Source organism: Protobothrops mucrosquamatus, unplaced genomic scaffold (assembly GCF_001527695.2).
Source record: "Protobothrops mucrosquamatus isolate PMUCROS unplaced genomic scaffold, P.Mucros_1.0 scaffold454, whole genome shotgun sequence".
NCBI classification, from domain to species: domain Eukaryota; kingdom Metazoa; phylum Chordata; class Lepidosauria; order Squamata; family Viperidae; genus Protobothrops; species Protobothrops mucrosquamatus.
The window spans coordinates 24,426-47,009 of record NW_015386777.1 but is presented as its reverse complement, the minus strand read 5'-3'; the positions used below and the strand labels follow the sequence as shown (position 1 = coordinate 47,009).

Here is a 22,584-nt window from a genome sequence, read left to right as displayed (position 1 = left end):
AAATGGGATGAGATTTGATCGCAGAGAGGAGTCCATTATTGAGAAAAGGACTTAGCAATTGAATATTTGTCCTTGCAAAATACAAACAGAACGAAACGTGATTTTTGTTTAAAAGCAAAAGAAAGAAGGAACACTTTTTTCCAGGCTTGAATTCATGCCAGCCAGGCGCTGGGGCTTATTTTTTCAGATGTTTGTGGTCCCATGCCAATCAAAACACAGAATGAGAAAAACGATTTTGTAATGTTCATAGATTCAAAGCACACCAGCCCCCTCTCCCTCAAGCAGCAGGACTGAAGTGTTGGAGAAATTCAGGCTGTATTGTGCTTAGACAGAAAGCAAATTCAGTCACAACCAAAATGCATCAATGAATAAATGAAAAGGTCTCATAACAAAGACGAATCAGGAATTTGAACATTATTTGAATAACAGACAGAAAACATGGGGGGGGGGAGAATAAATCTTTGCGTTAAACAAAACGTGGTAGCAGGGAGAAGCAAAGCTATTAAGCATGAGAAGGACGTCGTCTTCTTGATGCAAGGTTTCTAAATGATTTCTGGAGAGAACTACTTTAACAGAGAAACTTATCTGCAAAATCATTTAGCAATAAAAAAATGTACACAAAGCCCCAGGTTGAGTTATGGTGTGGGAGGAAACCCAATTTGTCACACTGAAAGGTTCTTGGATGCAAAGCTGATGCATAACTAAAGAAAAAGAGAATAAATTAAACCTAAACCCAGTTAGAACTAATGCTGGGCTATCAGATCGAGACAAAAAAAAATTACAGGGTTTTGGATTTAAACATGAAATTAAAGACACACATAATGTTGCCCATTTTAATGAAAAAGAAAGGATAACCGAAGATAATTGAACTGCCATATCTAGGAGTTAGTAGAAACTATCTGGGTGTTACCAGGAGCACCTGCACCCACTCAGAAGAATCCCAAAAGGAAGCATAAAATATTAATATTAATGGAAATGATGACAGTGGGCAGTTGGAAAGGGTTAATGAAAGGGCATCTGAGGACCTGACCCAGCACTTGGTTCAGAAGAGGCTGCTGAGACACCATCACACCCAGTTCCAGACTTGACATTAAGACAATCTCGATTATCAAGGAAGGAATATGTTGTACGGCTAGCACATAGGGTGGGCCTGGCCCCAAAACACGGAGAGGAGAACAGAGGCTGCCGTCAGCCGAGCCTCAGAAATGAAGAAATGGGATCCTTTCCCAAAAGCCAAACGTAGAATCTAATAGAGCCACCAAAGAGCAAAAAAAATTCCTAAATTTTGTTGAGATCCCGGTGATTCCTGACTTACATTTGTACTGGAGCCTACGCGTTATAATCACACATTGCAATGGTCGTTAAGGGAGACACCCACAGGATTGCCCCATTGAACAACATTATAGGAAATCGGTTGATTGCCTCAATATGTGGGCGGTCATTTCGATTTAGATATAACCCTGGTATTTGTACAAAACGATGAACTGAAAAATGAGTGCAAATTTTCCATGATGGTAGCAATTAAATGTACCGTGGTGTGCTTGGTGCTCTCTGAGCTTGATGGTCCATGTTCCATTACTCAACTAGGTAACAGCTTCAGACCGAGTGAGTGTAGGGTTTGGTCCCTGTTTATATATACCAACTTGCCCTGCCATATAGGGCCCATGTAGTAGAATAGAAGTTTGCTCCCTATAAAAACAGGGAACAAACTCCACAATTGCTAGCAGTGATGAGTTACCTGGCTGGAAACATCTGCAAGGAATCAGCCAAGCTCAGAGAGCATCAAGGACTCCACAGTTCAACCTTGAACTTCAAATAGTCTTTTCTATTGATGCTAAAAGTTCTGCTTGAAACTGCCGTAGAGTTCTAAAAATAGTAGTATTAGGGCCCAGAGATGGCCATGTGCAGATGATGGCTGTTAAGTCCGGAGAATAATGGCGCTTGAGACGAAGCATTTCTAACAAGTCTTTATTCTCTGCTTCCATTCTATGAACAACCCGAGCAGAGGCACGCAGGCCTCTATTTATACCTTCTGATCCCCGGGCAAATCCAACCAATCACAAGGCGGTCTTTTCCCGCCTTGCGCATGCGCACAAGGCCGGCGCCGCTCAGTCTGGTCCCGGGCAGCTTCTGCAAATGCCCGGGACTCTTGCAACGTCCCGAGCCTGCTTTTGCAGGCTCAGGACACAACAATGGCTCTGGGTTTAGTTTTTGTTTTCTAAAAAAACAGAAATCGGATTCTTATGTGCTCTGTCTTTTTCACATGCTGGCATCTGTGAAACTATATAGCTGGGCTGCTGATGCTCTGAGGTGGCTCAAGAAATGATAATAGGGATCTAAAAATAAATATGACACACAACAATTAAGTGATGGCCAGAAGGATGGCAGCAATAATAACATTACAATTATAAAATAAGTGACAATAGAGGAGGGAGAAGATGCAATGAAAAGACTTTTTGTTACTCATGAATGAAGCAGATGTTCGATGAACGTGTGTTAGAATTAGCAAAGTGCAGCCAGTCCCTTGAGGAAATAATTCCTAGCTGGGGGGGCACTAGGAATGCATTAAATAAAACTATTTTCCCATTTGAAAAAAAAACCCACTTAAAGTAATGTTGTGCATCATATTTTTAGTACTTTCCAGATACAAGTTCATTGGCTATATCTGAAAAGAAAAAGTTGCCAGGACATCAGGAAAGTTGAACGTGGAAATCATTTCTTCAGGAAACGATCCAGGAAGATGTTTGCTAAAATCAGAAAAATGCACCTCTGACTAATATAATCATAAATAATTTTTGCTCCTGATTCAAACCATAATTGTTTTTGAAATTTTCGTGCCCTTGAAAATACACTCACGTTCTACTACACAACCAAGGAGTAGCTTTCAGGACCCGGAAAGAACTAACTCAGAGTTATAAAACTTTTCTACTTTACTAAACTGCACAGCTTGATGGCCTAAAATGGTGAAACTGTAATCAAGAAGCTTTCGTACTATAATCTCCTCTGGATGCAGTTGGAAGGCTTGTAAACCATATGTCTGCCTGTGACAGCATGCACCGATGAATTTATAGGATTTGACAGCTTCGCGGAGAATGAGCGAGTGAATGCCTTGGCATCTAGACAACCTTCCCTTGTTGAGGTGCAGAGTCCCAGATGGTGAGAGAAACACACGGATGGTCATCCCAGCACACCCTGCCTGAGAATCCAGGGTGGGCTCAATCCAGCTTCTTTTCATTCTTCTCTTCGTGATCTTGGTAGAACCACGCAACTGAAAATAACTCAAAACTTCAGTTTTGTAACTTATATCTCAAGAAAAAAAATTAAAAAGATTTGTGTCTGGGTGTAAGTGAGAAGCTTAACACAATCAGCACCAAAATTCAAAATTTTGGAGAGTTCCCAGGGCCCAGGACTCCAGCAACTAAGTGTGAACCAGGTTCAGTTTTAATTTTCTACAATCCTCGGATCTTACTCCAAGGCACGATGGGAAAATTAAACGGCAGCCTACAATGATCCAGTTTTTTAATTCACTGTGCAATATTGCTGCACGGCCCCCACAATTCATCAGGAAGGTTACAGGATGCCCTGACGACCGAGACAGATTTTTTTCCCCAACAATCTGCATTAAACTGAAACTCATTACAGATGAACTGGCTGAAAAAAAAACACCATACAGCAATTGAAGATTAGAAGAACAACAGCAGTAAAAATGATAAAATTCATCTTGTGTTTTCAGATGCTTTGATTTTTAAGGCCATGTTAGAGGATGTATTTGCCTTTTATAAACCAGGCAGGGGTGGGTCAGAAGCTCACGGATAGCTTGGCCCAAAATGCAATTGAAATGATATTAGGAACATCCTCATTTCTAAACTATTTTCTCTTTTTTAAAAAAATATTTACTTTCAGACTACCGATCATCACAGTTCCTAGAGGGTGTATAAATGCCAAATAAAATGAGTAATAATGGAAAAGAAAAGATTTAAAGGGTTAGAAAAATTGAAACACCAGTGTAGGCTAAGAAAGATATGTTTGGAAAGTCAGGGTCTACCATCATCCATTTTTCTGCTGCTTCCATTGTTTATCCCTGACCTTGGGAAAGCTGTTGAGGAATGAAGTTCTTCAGATCTGAAGGCAGCAGAACTTGCCCAAGCAGAAACAGAGCATCAGTATATCTCAGGCAGGAGCCAGGATGGGTAGTGGTTAAAGCACCAGGGTAGAAATCAGGAGACTGTAAGATCAGGTCCTACATGAAGAAGAAGAGGAGATCAAGCTATTCTCCAAAGCCCCTGAAGGCCGGACAAGAAGCAATGGATGGAAACTAATCAAGGAAAGAAGCAACCTGGAATTCAGGAGAAACTTCCTAACAGTGAGGACAATTAACCAATGGAACGGTTTGCCTACAGAAGTTGTGGGTGCTTCATCACTGGAGGCTTTTAAGAAGAGACTGGACAGCCACTAGTCTGAAATGGTAGGGTCTCCTGCTTGAGCACAGGGTTGGACTGGAAGACCTCCACGGTCCCTTCCATCTCTGTTATTCTGTTATGAGGCACAAATCCAGCTGGGTGACCTTGCTCCAGTTGCTTTCTCTCGGTCTTAGAAGGCCACTTCTGGAGAGAGAGAAAAACCTTGCCAAGAAAACTGCCAGATCTTGCCCAGGCAGTCACCAGGAATCAAAACTGACTCCTAGCGGGAAACAAACACACACCTACGCAAAAATGTCAGGTAATTTGGATTAAGTAGGCTTTTCAGAATCCGTGAGCCCTTCAGCAGCTCTCCGGAGCATTCCAAGCCCTTCCCTGGCAGAATCTCAGTAATCCTTGCTTAATCCACGTAAGTCACCCAGGAATCTCAACGAATGTTAGGAGGAAGCCTGACCTGCTGGTGAGCTGCCTGCATGCCAAACAGACTCTACATTTCTGAAGTCCATCAAAAGATTCCTCTGTCTTTTCTTCTCACTGTGACGCAAAGATGCCTATTTTAAAGTACGTTGCCTCATCTCTGGTCCACTGAAAGTTGTGTATAGTTTAGTTGTCTAAAGGCTTCTGGGACAATATGATCTGTCCAGCTTAGTTACAGAATAGAGTTGGAAGGGATTTTGGAGGTCTTCTAGTCCAACCCCCCCTACTCAAGCAGAAGACCCTAGACCAGGGGTGTCAAACTCGCAATGTCACGACTTTTTCCCCATTGCCAGCAATGGGGTGGGTGCAGTTTCAGCGTGACACATCCGGCCCATGGACCAGCAGTTTGACACCCCTGCCCTAGACTATTGCAGACTGCTGCTGGTATGCATGTGCTCACACACCTTCAAGTTGCGGTCTCAACCCTATGTGGCCCTTTTGTGGCCCTGAGCCACAAGAGAGAAGAGACAGTTGGCCTGTGCAGGGGTGTCGGTGCTGGCTTCATGTGAGCTCCTTCTGTGCACAGGTTTAGTGCTGTTTTGAAAAAGTGCTAGACCTGGAATAAAAAAAATACACACTACAGTTCTCTGTTTGGATCAGTATCAGTCCTCTGGTTCATGGTGGCCAGCTTAAATTAGGAAGGAAAGTTGGTGTTAATATCCAGCTTGAGAATCCAAATAAAACTGCAGGTTCATTCCATTTCCAAAAATCTTACTGTTTATTGAATACACGGCAGGGTAATGTCGAAGCAAAACTAACTCTGAGGTTCCCCGACACCAATTCATAGAATTAAACAATAATTTCCCCAGCCAAACCCCCAACCAGGGCTGGCTGGGGAATTCTGGGAGCTGAAGTCCACACATCTTAAAGTTGCCGAGGGTGAGAACCACTGAATTAGCGAATAACACAGTGTCCCATTCAGCCTGCCTCCTCAAGGTGTGCCATTTCATTCCACAAGAAGTTGTTTCACAATCCAGATTTGATCCTCTTGGTCTGCCTGTAATGGCACAAGCCGGCTTTCCTAACAGCCGGGAGGCTGAGCCATGGCAATCAATAGGCAACGCGCAAAACTGCGCTGGGTAAATTTGCCAGCCAATTTGAAATGACGCACTCATTACCTGGTGATTATCGGAGTGACTTAACTCAGCTGGCTTCCTCCAGGCCTGGCAGGGCAGTTTGGGAAAAACGATTTAAATCAGCTCCGGTTGCAAAAGCCACCCCAGCCTCTCGGAAGAGTTTTTGCAAAAATCTATGCAGCCTGGGGGACATTAGTGGGGTGCAAAGTCACACTGATCTTATCCAGAGTGTGTAAATTTTTTAAGAGAAATGTTTGTAGGCAGAGTTTGCTTCCTGTTCTATTCTAGGCTAGTTTTTTTTCTGACTGCAAACACGGTTTCTTAATGGATACAAAGTTAATTAGGAACCGTTGCCAGACCAGGCTGGAGCTGCTCTGAAGTCTCCAGTATAAATTTTGCTTTTTTTGCAGCCCACTGCTGGTTGTAGTGTGAATATTAAGTGATGCCCTCCAGGATTGGCTGTGATTATAACACAATCAAGGTCTGTGCACCAATTACTAGCTTAATCATGGGGAGAGAAATGGAGTTGGAAAGATCACACGTGCCCTGCAATTTTGGCTTGGAGCTGGGCTCTCCAACGTTTGAAACACGGAAGTGACAGCTGCACCGTTGTTTCATATCGCACGTCTCCAGTGAAGTTGTGGCTTGTTTTTGCTGTGATCCTTGGCCGTGCCTCCTCTCGCTTGGTGCCAGCCCCCGAGCCAGGCTTCCCTCCTAATAGGGGAACGCCCCCCACCCCGATGATCTTACGAAACCTGGCCCCGGGTGTCTGTTGTGTCTTGTGTTTTCCCTGGAAGTAGACAATCTTTCTCTTATTGAATACAGGTAGTGTTCAACTTATGACACAACTGATCCCAAAGCTTCCACTGCTAAGCAAGGCAGTTTTTAAACGAGTTTCGCTCCATTTTGTGACCTTTTTTTGCCACACCTGTTAAGCAAATTCCTGCAGTTCTTAAGTGAATTGTGAGGTTGTTAAGCAAATCTGCCTTCCTCCCTTGACTTGGCTTGTCGGAAGACAGTTGGGAAGGTCATGAAAGGTGATCATGTGACCCCAGGAAGGTGCAACTGTCATAAGTACATGCCAGTGGCCATAAGGCTGTATGGATGTTGCAATGGCCGTAAGTGTGAGGACCAGTCATAAGTCGCTTTTTTCAGTGCCACTGTAAATTTGAACAGTCACTAAATGAATGTAAGTCAAGGACTACCTGTGTGCTAAAAATATATATATAATGAACAAATTGACCAAATTAAACTAAGTTAGTTTAATTTAAATTAAATTAAACAAATTAAACTAAGTTAGTTTAATTTACTCTGATGTCCAGCTCAAGAACTTTCTTTCTTTCTTTCTTTCTTTCTTTCTTTCTTTCTTTCTTTCTTTCTTTCTTTCTTTCTTTCTTTCTTTCCCTTCTCTCTCTCTCTCTCTCTCTCTCTCTCTCTCTCTCTCTCTCTCTCTCTCTTTTCCTTCCTTCCTTCCTCCCTTTCCTTCCCAATATCCAACAATAGTCTCTGTTGTTATGCAGATTGGTCTTTCAGCATCAAAATTAGGACAGTTTTTTTCATTATCATCAAGTAAGCCCAACAAGGTTAGAAATTCATGGCTAGAGGCTGAACAATTAAAACTTTAAAACTAACTAGCATAGTGGTAACCTTTGTTGTGGATGCCTAGAGATCAAAACTAAAAAAAAAAAAAAAAGGCGACTCCATAAGCCTGTACTAAACAAAGGAGGAGATGTTGCCTTCACGGTCTCTCTGCTTGTGTGTATGTGTGTGTTTAGGGTCGTGGTGGGAGTCATGCAGTCTTAAGAGGATGAAAAATCCCTGCCTCCCCTCCTTCCCTGCTAGGGATAACCGAGCACATCTGGACCCGAGCAGGTTAGGGAAGCTCCATCCAGGGTGCCTTCAGTGCTGGTGTTGCATTATTTATGCCCTTGGCTCGGCTGGCTCCGGAGGTTTTGCCTGCAGAAGAGAAGGGAGGCCATAAATCAGCCAAGCCAAGAGCCAAGTTAGCACTTATTTAAGTTGCAGAACCCAGAAGGCGAAGAAGAACGGGCTCAGCCGGGAACGGGAGAGAGAACAGGAAGGAGCCGACAGCCACTGGCCTGAAATCGGGGCCGGGCCAGGCTGGTTCTGGAGCAAGAGAGGAGAGCCCGAGGTCTCCGAGCACTGAATGGACGGAGCTTGCAATAAACCTGCTTTGCTCCTCTTCGGTCCATGGTGGAAGGCCCAACGTCCCAGCCCCACGGGACACAGCCTGGGGGAAGCGCACAGGGCGGTTGGGCCGAGGGAAGAAGAGCGCACTCTTTTTCTGGGGTGCCCCTTCTTCAATTTGCCAAGTGTTTCTTGGGGCTGCTAATCAGTAAAACCAAGACTGTGGGGAGACTGTGTGAAAGCGGGGATCTGAGTGTCCCAGGAAGGTCCAGGAGAACTTCAGAACTCGGGAAAAGAGGCTCCGGGATAAGATCCAGCTCCTTTTTTCTAGCCTCTTTTTCCTCTTCTGTGATCATTAGAGGTGCTCTAGTGGCCATCCCAAATTCTGATTGGTCACGGCATGTCCCAAGACACGCTGGCTGGGGAATTCTGGGAGTTGAAGTCCACACACCTTCAAGTCTTCAAAGTTGAGAAAAACTGCCCGAGACAGCTTCCTCACCTGTCTGCTCTGCAGGTAGAGCCTGCAGATAACAAAGAAGAGAAAGGACGCCACCTTTCCCTCCTTGGAAGAAAGCTAAAAATAATGAACAGCTGGTTCTCCGTGCTGCTGGTCGCTTTGTGGGAGGAAAGAAAGGCGAACGGAGGCGGCACCACCTCCAAATACGGTTTTGCTGGCAGCTCATTGGACTAAGAAATCCTTACTCATTCCCGTGTCCTGATCCACCCATCTGAAGACCAAACAAAACAAATCCATTTCTTCCAGCAGGTTTGCCCAGGGATTCTTGTCTAAACTCCTTGATATGTGAAGTTTCTAAACAACAACAACAACAAAAAAACTCCAGCTTGCCAGACTCTTTAGATAATAATGGTCACCAGGTTTGGAATAAGCCAATCCAGTGTTACCTTGCTTTCTGTATCTCAGTTCAAATTCTTTCTAGGGTTCAACCTGAGGCAGTGATGGCGAACCTTTTAGAGACCGAGTGCCCAAACTGCAACCCAAAACTCACTTATGCATCATCGGTGCCTGGTGGGTGTGGCCCATTGGGTGGGCGTGGCTGCGGTGGTAACGGCAGACTGGGTAGGACTAAAAAGTTCAATCAATCAATTCCAACTTTGCAAGATCTTTTTTTTCCCCCGCAAGAAGTTAAAATTGACTGATTGATTGAACCTTTTTTTTTTTTTGCACACGGTGGCGGAGGCCTAAAGCGAAAAGATTTTATAAAACCCAGCTGAAGGCCTAGGACTGGGGTGACGGCACACGTGCCCACAAAGAGGGCTTCGAGTGCCGGCTCTGGCACCCGTGCCATAGATTCGCCACCACTGACCTAGGGAATCCTGGGATCCTTCCCTGAACAAGCCAGGCAGAGGCTGGACAGGCAATAGGGTTTGAAGTCCTTTAGAGAACAGGAAGTTAGAGTCGGGGGCTCAAAGGGCTCCTTCCCCCGATATGTCTCTGGGATTCCGTTATCAAACATGGAACAGAGACCAAGTTTCCAGCACACACCTTTAATCTGGAACGAGACGCTAGCGAGAGAGTTTTCATGGCAGGGCCGGTAGACATCACAGCACCTTTGGAACTTTGGTATTTTTGGGGGACACAATTGTTCCTCTGGGACTTGCTGCCCTCCGAGTATTTTATCCCTAAAGTTTCAAGGCCTCCCTGTTGTCGCTTTTCCTTTTTCACTCGTTAACCGGAGGTCAAGCTCTCGAAGTTGGCTGAGGAACCCCGTGTTTGGGCAGACTCCTCTGTGTTCTCGCACAATCTTTAAGGCCTCCACGAGGTTCTTGTTTTCGTAGATCATCAAGAAAGCCAGCACCAGGGTGGCTGAGCGGCTTATCCCCATGGCACAGTGAACCAATACTTTCCCTGCAAATAAGAAAGTAATATGGTTAAGATACGTCCCCACATCTAGGCAACACAAGGTCTTCCTGGAATTGTGGGAAATGCTGTAAATCTGTGTCACAATCCTATTTTTTGTTCTTTCTTTTTTTTAACGTGGTCACCTCTGACAAAGTCAGCTGTCCTATGCTAATAAATAATGATGACATCTGGAGAGTTATTGGGATAGTTCTGTCACCCGTTAATGTTAGTCATCCATTCAAGGCTTAAGACTTACTAATGTGTACATTCAGCTGACATAGCTGTCATTCGTAGCAGAGGACAGAATGAAGAAGCTTCAGCAGTTTCTTATTCGCCTCCATTTCTTCTTACTTCTACATCCATACTGCATCTTCTCTTTTTCCTTCTGGTATTGTGTAGATATTCTGTATATTGAATTTATTTAATTTCCCTGACAGAATAACAGAGTTGGAAGGGACCTTGGAGGTCTTCTAGTCCAACCCCCTGCTCAGGCAGGAAACCCTATACCATCTCAGACAAATGGCTGTCCAGTCTCTTCTTAAAAACCTCCAGTCTTGGAGCATTCACAACTTCTGGAGGCAGGTTGTTCCACTGGTTAATTGTTCTCACTGTCATGAAATTTCTCCTTAGTTCTAGGTAGCTCTTCCCCTTGGTTAGTTTCCATCCGTTCCTTGCTGCCCTTTGTTGTTCCTCTCTGCTCTTCCCTGTTATCCCTTCTCCCAAGGCAGTTTCTATGGGGCTCCCAAGGAGTCACTCCTTCACAGATCCCAGGCTGTGGACATTTCCCTACTATTGACTGACCATGTCTTCACAGCAGCACCCTGCAGTTCTTGAAGTAATGGAAAAATCACACTGTTACTTTTGGCACAAGACTGACTGGATAACTCTGGAACAGGGGTAGTCAACCTTGGCTTTTTTATGATTCGTGGACTTCAACTCCCAGAATTCCTGAGCCAGCTAAGCTCATCGAGTCCAACCTCCTGCTCAGGCAGGAAACCCTACACCATTTCGGACAAATAGCTGTCCAGTCTTTTCTTAAAAACTTCCAGTGTTGGAGCATTCACCACTTCTGGAGGCAGGTTGTTCCACTGGTTAATTGTTCTAACTGTCAGGAAGTTTCTCCTTAGTTCTAGATTGCTTCTCTCTTTGGTTAGTCTCCATCCGTTGCTTCTTGTCCTGCCTTCAGGCGCCTTGGAAAATAGCTTGACTCCCTCTTCTTTGGGGCAGCCCCTGAGATATTGGAAGACTGCTATCATGTCCCCCCTCGTCCTTCTCTTCGTTAAACTAGACATACCCAATTCCAGCAACCGTTCCTCATATGTTGTACATGTTTTAGAATTTCTGTATTTAAAATGTTTGTGGGCTGTCTCTTTCTTATCCCTTTTCTTGGCAGGGGGTCCTGTAGCTCAGGGGTCCCCAACCCCCATTCCACGGACCAGTACGGGCCGCAGCATGCCAGCAACTGGTCCACACAAGCAAGCAAAGCCCCATCCATAACATGCAGGCAGCACACAAACCCACACACCCTCCGGTCCACAGAAAAACCTCTCTCCACGGAACGGGTCCCTGGTGCCCAAAAGGTTGGGGACCTCTGCTCTAGCTGCCCAGGGTGACATCTGTGATCCCAGGAAGCGAAGTTGTCTGTTCAGTGTCATCCTTGGCCATCCTAGCAAAGCCTGAAGGACTCCTTGATCCTTGCTTTCCATTCCTATCTCGTTTTCCTTGCAAGGCAAATTTTATTTTCCAAAGTTGAGGAACGAAGACCCCTGAACCCTCCACCCCTTGAGCATTCCTGCTTAGTTGGATCAACTGAGAATAAATTCCTCTGGGGTTTTTGCACCATCCACAGCAGCAGGAGAAGAAACTTGAGTCCTCTCTCTAAATATAGCTACAAAGGAAGATGCTTAGCAAGGAACAAACCCTGGCTTGGAAAAAATGTAGGAAGATTTTTCAACTTAGAGTTAATTTTGTGTTTGATACTCTCTAATTAGGTTGCTTCCAAGTGTTAAACCCAGCATTTTGGTTTTTAAATGGAATTTGTGCACTTTTATGTCCTTCTGAAATGATGAATGTTGATACTCAGAATGTTGGCATTGCAAGTCTGTGAGTTACTCAATGGCGGTGAGACCCCAAACAATATTAAAACTCAACTCAGAAAGTCTTAACTTTGGTGTGTGAATGCCTCAGTTTGGCAAACAAAGGTTTTTCCAAACTAACCCAACAGCTCTAACACAAAGGAGGAGGAGCCCTTTGACTTTGACCAAAATGCCCAGTTCCACTTCTCTGTTCTTCTACTAAGAGACAACCTAGTCCCCCAGTTGAGCCTCTTCTGACACCCCCTCCTGCATTTTTTCATCTCTTAAATTTCCACTTTTCCCCCCAGAAAAACACAGGTCATGGGTGAGCAGTCAACTGAAAAAAAGTTCAGAAACTTGTGTTGTTTGTTTAAACAAAAAAACAAAAAAAAAACATGTGACTCATCTAAACTAAAGAAAAGTTTGTCTGTCCTGGAAGATTTCTTTGGGAGGAAATAGAGTATCAGTATCGTAATTTCCATCAACTTCTCTTAAAGATTGAGAAGTCCTACTCTGGCCAATGAAAGAGAAACCGACCGATGATGGCCGCTATGCCTCCAGGTAATGTCCTCGTCTGTCCTTCTTGGATGAGAAGCGAAACGTCTTCAGAGAAAAACAAGAAAGTCCAGTTGCCTCCTGGAAAAAAGCACCTCTGGGACAGAGATGTTGGACGGGAGAGGATTACCGGGACACCCGAGAAGATGCAGCCCGCTCTGTTTACCTCTGGGCGAGTTCAGCGCTGCCCTGATGTATTTAGCCGTTGGGTAGAAGTAAATGCTGAGATCAAACTTGGGATCGTCGTCGGCTTCCACACCGTAGTAATCAACTGGCAAGTCTCGGTAGAACTTGGCTCCCGTATCAATGTGGAATCGTCCTGCAGCCGCATTCACAATGTGGGAGATGCCCATCCGACGTAGCTGCTCTATATCCCGGGCTATGTACCTGCAAACAAGGGTTAATTTCATTATTCTACAGTTCTCCCCACCTTGGAGAGGAGTTAAGTGTTCATGCAGACATTAAAAGGGTTCAATTGACTTAGTTAACTAAATACAGAGGCTCAAATTTAACCCCAAAAGGACTCTGGCATCCTTGCTCCACCGGTTAATGCTGCAGGGAAACATATATATTTAGTCTCCTTGGTGCTCTTAAGCTTGGTTGATTTTTTACAGATGTTTCATTACCCAACTAGGTAACATCCTACCCAGCTAGCACTGATGATGTTACCTACCTGGGTAATGAAATGTCTGCAATAAAATAACTAAGCTCAGAGAGTACCAGGGATGCCACAAATATTCTCTTTTAGAGGAACACACATTCACACATACAAAGACGGTTGGATGTAAAATGTGATCCTACGGTTGCAGTTCCTTCCAGCTGAGGCCCCAGTTTCTAAGTAGTGCAATTAAAACCTGCCAAGTCTGTTTTAGAAGAGAAAACTATGGTGTAAAACAATTCTATATGCAAATAAAAGACTCTTTTTAAAACACAAAAGCACTTCTTCCAAGTATTGTGTAGAAATGTATCTAACAAAACCTTCCTTCCTCCCTCCCTCCCTCCCTCCCTCCCTCCCTCCCTCTTTCTTTCTTTCTTTCTTTCTTTCTTTCTTTCTTTCTTTCTTTCTTTCTTTCTTTCTTTCTTTCTCTTTCACCATTGGGAGAAGAAAAGCAGGATTCGGGAATAGTGCTCAGTGATGAGAGATTTTATCTGATTCCATTGTCGCATTTTCAAGAGCTAAACAGGTTGTGCTTTAGGCACCAGGCTTTTAAACAACCACTCAGTCTGGAGCCGGAAAGTCTCGGATGTTTGTATTGCTTTATTTATTGATCCATTTGCTTAAATGCCATAATCGGGTTTTCAGCTGAATGGAGTACAATAAAAGCATAATAAGACTGTGGACACAATTCATAAAAGCACTAATCAAGAGCTGCCTAAAAGCAGACGAAGGAATCCTTCCCTTTTATCCGTCTGGGCTGCAACAATCTTGATGGGGCAGGAAAGAGTTAAGAATTTTCTGCATCTCTTTTGCTGCTAATTAGTGATTGGAGGTTTGCAACCCAAATTTGGTACCCTGTTGAACTTATGGGAAGGAGGGTGGGGGCAAACAGAGCTGAGAAGAAACAAAAATGAGTAAAAGCATGTCAAGAGTTTTAGGGAATTTTCTTATTGTGCAGAGGGTTGGACTAGATGACCTCCAAGGTCCCTTCCATCTCTGTTATTCTAATAGATGAAAACTATAAATGCATTAGACTAACAAGCATTCGTTTGGTGACCATTGAAAAATGTCAAAGCTAGTTCTTGTCGCAGGATCCCCATGTTCAGGTCCTCAGCTGGGTGAGGGATTGTGGGAGTTGAAGTCCACCAGTCTTAAAGTTGCCAGGTTTGGAGACCCCCATTCTAGAAAATTATTTGTGCAGCTTCAACCAGTGGGGCAGGGAACCCCTCTGGGGCAAGAATTCGGCTGTTGACCTGAAATAGCCTCAAGATGAGCCTCCATGTTTCCAGCTACATCCTTCAATGCTTCTCTTTCTATTGCCCATATTTGCTCTTTCCTTTGATAGAAGGAACTCTTCGCTTCCGTTCTGTGGTCCCGGGCGTCTCACTTGGCCTTCCGGTTGAGCTCCATGCTCTGACATGGCCCTTCTCTCTTCCCTCTGGGAACCCTCGCTCTCCCTGCCCACTGGGAATGTACCACATGCTGCCTAATTTTTATCATCTGTGGTGCTAAACTGGACTTGTATTCAGTATCCATGTGGATCACGGTATTAAAACCAGGACAAAGAATAGAATAGAATAGAATAGAATAGAATAGAATAGAATAGAATAGAATAGAATAGAATAGAATAGAGCTGGAAGGGACCTTGGAGGTCTTCTAATCCAAGCAGGAGACCCTATACCATTTCAGACAGGTGGCTGTCCAGTCTCTTCTTAAAAACGTCCAGTGATGAAGCACCCACAACTTCTGAAGGCAACTTTTGTTCCACTGGTTAATTGTCCTCACTGTGAGGAAGTTTCTCCTTAATTCCAGGTTGCTTCTCTCCTTCATTAGTTTCCAACCATTGTTTCTTGTCCTGCCCTCTGGTGCTTTGGAGAATACTTTGATGCCCTCTTCTTTGTGGCAACCCCTGAAGATGTGAGATGGACCTTGCTTGCTGCTTTTAAAAACCTGGACCAAACATATAAGTTTCCTGTGCCCAAATTTTGATCATGTGGCTGCAGGGATGATCCTAAGTATGCCTTTTTTTTCCAGCACCATTGTAACTTTGAACAGTTGTAAGTCGAAGATTAGCTGCATAAAGGTTGGCCAATAATATCCAATAACATTTATATGTCACAGTAAAAGGGTAGTCAAAAGTAAACCCGGTGAAGGAGGATGGGGCTTAATTCCAAGAAAGATGGCTAAGATGGCCAGCCTGCTAGTCCATCTTCCCCCTTTCTCCCCTTCTCTAAGAGGAGACTTGCAATACTTTTCAAGATCAGCAGTGAAAGCCCCTTCACTTACAAATCTCCAATATAAAGGTTAGGCCAGACTTCGTTGACATTGGCCCGGCAAGGAACGGGTGACCACAACATGCGCTGCAGCTCCCCCAGTTCTGGCGTTTGGTAGCTCTGCCGGCTGGCCAAGGAGCGACTGGATGTTCTTTGTAGCCCGGGGCGTCTCAGGTCGTCTGCATTTAGCGAAGAGTAGGACATTCTGGAAGAGACTGGAAAGAAGAGCTCCTCCATGGAGATCAGTGTGGAACATGTGAGTAAAGGCAAGACATAAAAGGTAGGAGACATGATAGGAAATTGGCTTTGGGGACGAGGAACACACTTTCTGATTGCAAGTATGAGCCATTCGCCATTTCATGAGTGCAGGAACCACGGAGGTTGCTGTCCACCTCCTCCAGACCCTCACAGGTCCACCCCTCGCCCTTGTTTTGAAGTTCAGCTTCAAAACTGTCATTGTCCTACTGCAGCCATCTGAGTGGATGGTTTGCCACACTGCCCTCTGATCTAGTGACAATCCTAGATGCGACTGTCGCAGTGGGTGGCACATCTCGTCCCCACCCTCCAGCACCAGGTCACTGCCCGTTGCAACCGTGTCCTCTAGGCTCCTGGGAATTCTGGGAAATGAAGTCCACAAGTCTTAAAGTTGCCAAGGTTGAGGACACCTGTCCTATATAACATCTTTGTCAATATGATTCTTGTATCCTGTCAATATTAAATCCACATCTAAATTCTTTTCTATCTCTTCTTTTAAGCCTTCATTTATCAGCTAGTCTACTCTAAAGACTAGATTCTAGGCACATTGTTGCCAAAGATCCTCAAATGCATCCAGAGTTAATTTTTTTTTTACTCCATTGTGTATTACCAGGAATTCTCTTTTAATTATAATCTTTAATTCTATCTGGCTGTTTTTTGTAACCAGCCTTCTAGGTTTTTCCTTATCATGTTTTCCCAAGAAGAGATTGTTTTTTTTTTATATTTAAAGGCAAATCTTTGTAGATTTTAATAAGATTTTAAAGAAACCACAGGGAATATTCTTATAACTCGCCAAAGTTTTGTTTTCACTCAGTCTGGCCTTTTAGACCATTTAGAAACTTTCCAAAATCAACATTCTAATCACCTTTTTCCTCCTTAATTGCAAGTAAAAAAAGAGTTTTTCTTAAAGTTTTAAACTTACATAAATCTTTGTGCCAGTGTAATAAAACTTATTTTTCTAAACTTCTGCATGCTAGATGGTAGTAAGACCTTTTAAAGAACCATTATATTATTCAAAACTTTTCTATAATGTTTTGAAGACATCTAATTAAATTAATACAGGTTACAAACCTCAGTTGAAATTTCTTCAGAAATTTAGAAAAATTGCATAATTATCTTTGGGCCTTTGATAAAAATGATGCAGCATCAAAAATTAATTCCACTTTTTTGTATTGTTAGTGTTAGAGTTGCTATAGCAAAATGCTGGAAATAGATTTGTTTAGGTGAATTAATTAATTAATTAATTAATTAACAAATAATCTTGAGTAATCCTTTGAAATGGATGAAATTAAATATATTCCCAAACTGTGCATTTTTAATGCCTGCTCCCTGTGTATTTATTGCTTTATTTTCAATGTTTTGTTGATGCATTGTATTAAACCAACATTAAAAATAATAAATTATACCTTTTTTCTTTGCTGTCTGACTCACTTGCTGTAAAACTAAATTTCAGTTAAAAACTCTCAAAATTATTAACTCTGATCATCACCCTTTGGAGATTCTCTTATTTGGGCTTGTTGGTTAAGAATGGGGGCAGCTTTCCTTCTGATCAGATTGTAATTGTTTTTGTTACTCATTACTTATATGACATGAAATAGGCTATGAATAATCTAAACACGTACTAAATAATACCAGTTTAACATTCTACGGAAGCAGCGCTTGGCTGCAAACAGGATCAAGGAGAGTCCTGGGAAATGGGAACAGATGTTTTAGGCAAGTACTTCAACTAGCTTTGATCAACTTCATTAACATATCCCTGGCTTCTTCTTCTTCTTCTTCTTCTTCGTCTTTTGAGCGAAGAAAGAAACGTTGGGTGACTTGAAGGGCAGGCTGCTTTTTTTAAAATCATTTTTATGCAAGGCTTATAGAAACACGCTGGGGCCAACCGTAACACAAATGTTGGAGAAATTATAAACTGAATTATTAGCCTGGGGGGAAAAAAACCTATCTCTGAAAGAGATTTTTTTCTCTCTCAATCCTGCCATAACCCATCCTATCAAATATCCAGTGAGGATTGATAGCAATCATGTTTCCTGTGGAAATGTTGGATGTGTTTGTCAAATAGGTCATCCAGATTGATTTTTTGTTACAAGTCTCTGAAGTGGCTTCACTTATCATAAAACAGAGGAGGGAGGCTGAGTCACTTTATGGCTGGGGGCTACGTATAACATTGAAAGAGAGCTGGTAGCTGAAGTGACTAAGATCCTGCGATAAGCCTTTGATTCTTAAAAAAAAATACATTAAGCCTGTTCTATCATTTATGAATGTTTATCCATGAAAAAGAAAGATATATGCCCCACTTACGAGCAACTATGGCCAAAGTGATTATAGACACAATCTTCCATTTCTGGCATATATCCATAACCTTGTTTAATGCTTTAGTCCAGAATATATCTAAGGACCGCTCTTGAACTGAGCTGTTCTGATGATTAATTAATACATTGCTTATAAACGGAGAGCCAGTTTGGCGTAATGGTTAAAGGCAGCAGACTAGATACAGGCAGACTGGAAGTTCTCGTCCTATATGAAGAATAGTTGTAGGAACTGGGGATGTCTAGGCCAATGCAGAGAAAATCTAGGGCAAGGGTAGGCAACCTTGGCTCTTGTATGACGCGTGGACTTCAACTCCCAGAATTCCTGAGCCAGCCATGGTTGCCTACCCCTGATCTAGGGCAAGGGTCCTCAACCTTGGCAACTTTAAGACTTGTGGACTTCAACTCCCAGAATTCATTCATTTCTTTCTTTCTTTCTTTCTTTCTTTCTTTCTTTCTTTCTTTCTTTCTTTCTTTCTTTCTTTCTTTCTTTCTTTCTTTCTTTCTTTCTTTCTTTCTTTCTTTCTAGAATCAGACCTATTCAAGCAGTTGCAGTCAGAGCTTCTTTACCTGCCTTCTCTTCATTGCATGCAGGCAATTAAGATAACCATTCCTAGTCCTGGACACAACCAATTCCTTCAGTTCTTTATTCTTAAACGTGATAAAAAAAATATATGGTATAACACCCTCGTCCTTAATATGGAGAATGCACAATATGAATAAATGTTCTGGTAATTTGTTAGCTTATATACGATATTAACATTGCTGGCCAGCCCTGGAAGTCTGTCTGCTTAAGGCAAAGACAGAGGGCAGGTCCCCACCATCACAGCTTCCCCTGTCTTTCAAAGCATCTTGAAGACGAGCCCTCATCAGCTCCAAGCCTGATCCTCTTGAATTGGGAGAACAAAAAGCAAGAGAACCTCATTTTGAGCAAAGGAACCATTTAACCCTTGGCCCGTCGTGAGCTGCCAGAGGCCCAGGGTAACAGAAGTCCCTTCGGTTGGCACTCCGTGCAAAAGGGGAATAGCGCAAGCTGCTATTTTGCAGTTTGTGTAGACTGATCTCACATTCTGTACATCTGTCTGGCTGTACATAAAATCCAGGCAGTTCCAAGGTGGAGGGGATTAAAAACCCCTTCGTGCCACCTTTCTCCTTAAAAGAGACCTGCCTGGGCGGCCTCACTCCCCAGCAAATGAGACAAAACGGGAATCCCAGGAAACGGTCAGCCTGCGCCACTCTTTCCCAGAGAAAACGCTCGTGGACGGCTGCTCTCAACTACATCATTGCTGAGCCCGGAGTAAATGGATCCAGCCGTCGGAGATGGGCAATGTCATACGAGAGGTCAGGAACGGATTCTGGCCAGGTGCAAAGACCTCCTGTGGATGGACCTAACGTGATACTCCCTCTCCTGTTCCTGAAAAGGTTGTGATCCTACAACATGAACGATGGGAAGGCTTCTGCCTGGACGGCCAGAGGCATCAGACCAGGAAAGGCATTCAACGTTCTCCCTAGATGGAGATGCAAAGTTATCGCTTAGCTCCTGGAACTGTATAAGGAGACCCCCCCACTATTTAAACACGTATCCTCCAGCTCCTCTGGATCTTCCTCCGTTCTTAGAGGGCACTTTTCAGACCCTCTGCCTGGGTTCTCTCCCCACCTACTCAGATACACCGACATCACCCCCGTGACCAAGGACACTTTGGTGATCAGGAACTGGCAGGAACCGAGCCAGCTAATAAGCAGAAAAACACAGCATGCCCTTGCAGTTGTCGTTCAGCTGTTGGGGGAAAGACACCACTCTACCCCATGCGTCCACCCATCTTCGGCAAATATCAGTTTGTCAACAAGCTCGAAAGTACTTGCCTTTTGGGGGGTCCGGCTTCTCCGGCTGCTTGGGACGGTTTTAGATCATGACATTCTTCTGGCGTTTCCTTCTGGGTTGCTGGTTACACAACAGTTTCCCTGCCCTGTTAGCTGCATGTGGTTGATTCAACGGCTATTTTTAATGGCATTAATTATAAACCGTGGTCTGTGTCCCCCACCCCACCCCCACCCCGGTAGCGGACTTCCAAATATTTCAGGGCGAGAGGCAGCTGGGCCCGCCTTGGAAAGGAGCCATCATCTGAAATAGCCTCAGCTCTGGATGACCTTCCAGAGAGCTTCGGGTCTCACGTTCCCACGTGAGGGTGTGGAAGGGACCGTTCCAGGAACTGCCAGTTCTCCAGAAAGCGAACGGGAGGGGGCCTGTCATGCGATCCCCCCCCCCCGAACAAAGGCGAGAGTGTTTGAAAGAGAAGGCGGCTTTTGTCTTGCTGCGATGCTTTGCATTCCTTTGTCTGCCACATATTAGCCTAAGACTGTGATCATATTTACTAATCAAATCTAGATAGAGCGGCCTCTCGTCAACCCCCTCCCCGTGGGACTCTGGGCTGTGTGGCACACAACAACAATCCAGATGCAGGTGACTGATCAGGGTCTCAAGTTGAAAATAATATGGGGATCCAGAGTCTCCGGGGAGGTGTGGTTCAAAACACTCAAGGGGTGACGGCAGCCAGGGGATCAAAGTGCCTCGTGGGGCCTGACGCCTGTAAAATAAGAGCTGGGGCTTGGATTACACAGCCACGGCTCAGACCTGGCTTTTTGACCCACACCTGCACAGGTGTCCTTGAGGATGACTCCTACAAGACCAGAGGATCTTTTTTGGAGAGGAGGGGGTGCTTGCCTCCTTCATCCATCACAGGACATAGCCTTTATTGCAGCCTCAACAAAATCTGCTGGTGAAAGACACCAGCCCCAGAAAAAAAGAAAGGAAGAAATAAGACCAAAAGAAAAAAAAAAGTCTGGATCGTGGGTGTGGAGACAGCAGAAGAGCAGAGAAAAAAAATCACAAAATACAAACACCTGCAAAAAAAAGAAGAAGAAGAAGTAAAACAACTCTGGCAAGGGAAAGGAAAGGTAGCACCAATAGTAACAAGTGCCTTGAGTGCAATCCCAAAAACGTCTGGAGCATCTCTTGAACACCTTTGGCATTGACAAATTCACCATCGGTCAATTGCAAAAAGGCAGCTTGACTTGGAACAGCGTAAATCCTGCGTTGAGATTTTAATACCATCAAAGAACAACATCTACCTATCCCGAAATCTTGGGAAGGTCTCAGTAGATCAGGGGTCTTCAAACTTGGCCCTTTGATGACTTGTGGACTTCAACTCCCAGAATTCCTCAGCCAGGCACGCGTGCCTGGCTGAGGAATTCTGGGAGTTGAAGTCCACAAGTCATCAAAGGGCCAAGTTTGAAGACCCCTGCAGTAGATGAATAAAAATGCCAGATTCAGTCTAAACATCTGGCTGAATGTATGAGAACCCATCATAATAATATGAAACCGTGAATGAAGGCGAATCTACGTGTCCCAGGATCGTGTTCCAAGATCCGATCTGGGTCTGTCACCGGGACCAGAGACTTTGATCTTACGAGCTTTCAGATGGCAGATCTTCTCTCTCACCAAAATGTTATCTCCCACCACATTCTGGTAGGGAGAAGTTCTCCGAGGACTGTGTCAGGCAAAGGTCTGGAGAAAGCTCGGAGGATTATACTTCAGGTCCCAGTAACCGACCCAGATTGGATCCTGCAACATTAATTCCCACAGCAATAAGCATAACTTCCAGCAACTCCCATATAACTACTGTAACAAGCTCTTTCACAGAGTCTAGGCTGGTCCATAAGAACAACACAGACATACATTTAATAGAACAAAATTAAATATGCACCAAATTGCAGGGGTAATTTGAGAAGTTCAGAACTATTTATTAGGGAAGTGTCACAAATAACAGCTGGGATGGGCAGGGTGGAGACAGAGATAAAATCTCCATTGAGCCGGACTCTTGGTGACTCCACTGCGGAGTTTTCTTGACCAGTGTTGAGAAATATTTGGCTCTGCCTTCTTCAGAAAAAAAAAACCCTCACAGGAATTAATTGCCCAGTTTTTATAAACATCTTTGAAAAAAACATCTCATTTTTACTTAGTCTTGTGGACTTTTGTCTCTAACCTCAAGCAAAAAGATGCAGCCAGATTTAGTTTCATAAACTGGATTTATACTTCCATCTGCTGGTGAAGAAAATCGTTACACCTCCTCTTAAAAATTCTTGGTGGATTTTTAAAAATAATTTTATTAACAATTAAAAAACCAAGTACATTTTCTCAATAATACATAATGGGAGGGCTAATGTCGATGCGCTTTTAAATCCATCTTATTTGAAGACCTCCATTGCAATGAATAAGACTTCCAAAAGATCTGCTCCCATTAAACTGAAGAAATCTTTTCTGGGAAAACATCCCATGGAGATACTTATTTTAAAAAATATATGGGCTATCTATATTACATAAATAAAATCTTGGAGTTAGGGGACATGAAACTCACTGGATTTATTTGTTTACTAGTTCCAACTGAGGGAGTTCCTGTCTTCTCCTGATGTTCTTCT

At 43.7% G+C, this 22,584-nt stretch overlaps 1 protein-coding gene across 1 annotated transcript; it reads right to left on the bottom strand.

Annotated features, from left to right (window-relative positions):
- Positions 1 to 9,616: 9,616 nt before the first annotated feature.
- LOC107287896 (dual specificity protein phosphatase 13) lies at positions 9,617 to 20,137 on the bottom strand. Its single transcript, XM_015816452.1, has 4 exons — positions 19,972 to 20,137; positions 15,555 to 15,756; positions 12,777 to 12,997; positions 9,617 to 9,986 (listed from the first exon to the last, which is right to left on the bottom strand). Exons 2-4 carry the CDS (start codon positions 15,743 to 15,745, stop codon positions 9,769 to 9,771), a joined length of 630 nt encoding a protein of 209 aa, XP_015671938.1. The 5' UTR covers positions 15,746 to 15,756; positions 19,972 to 20,137; the 3' UTR covers positions 9,617 to 9,768.
- Between the last annotated feature and the right edge of the window lie 2,447 nt (positions 20,138 to 22,584).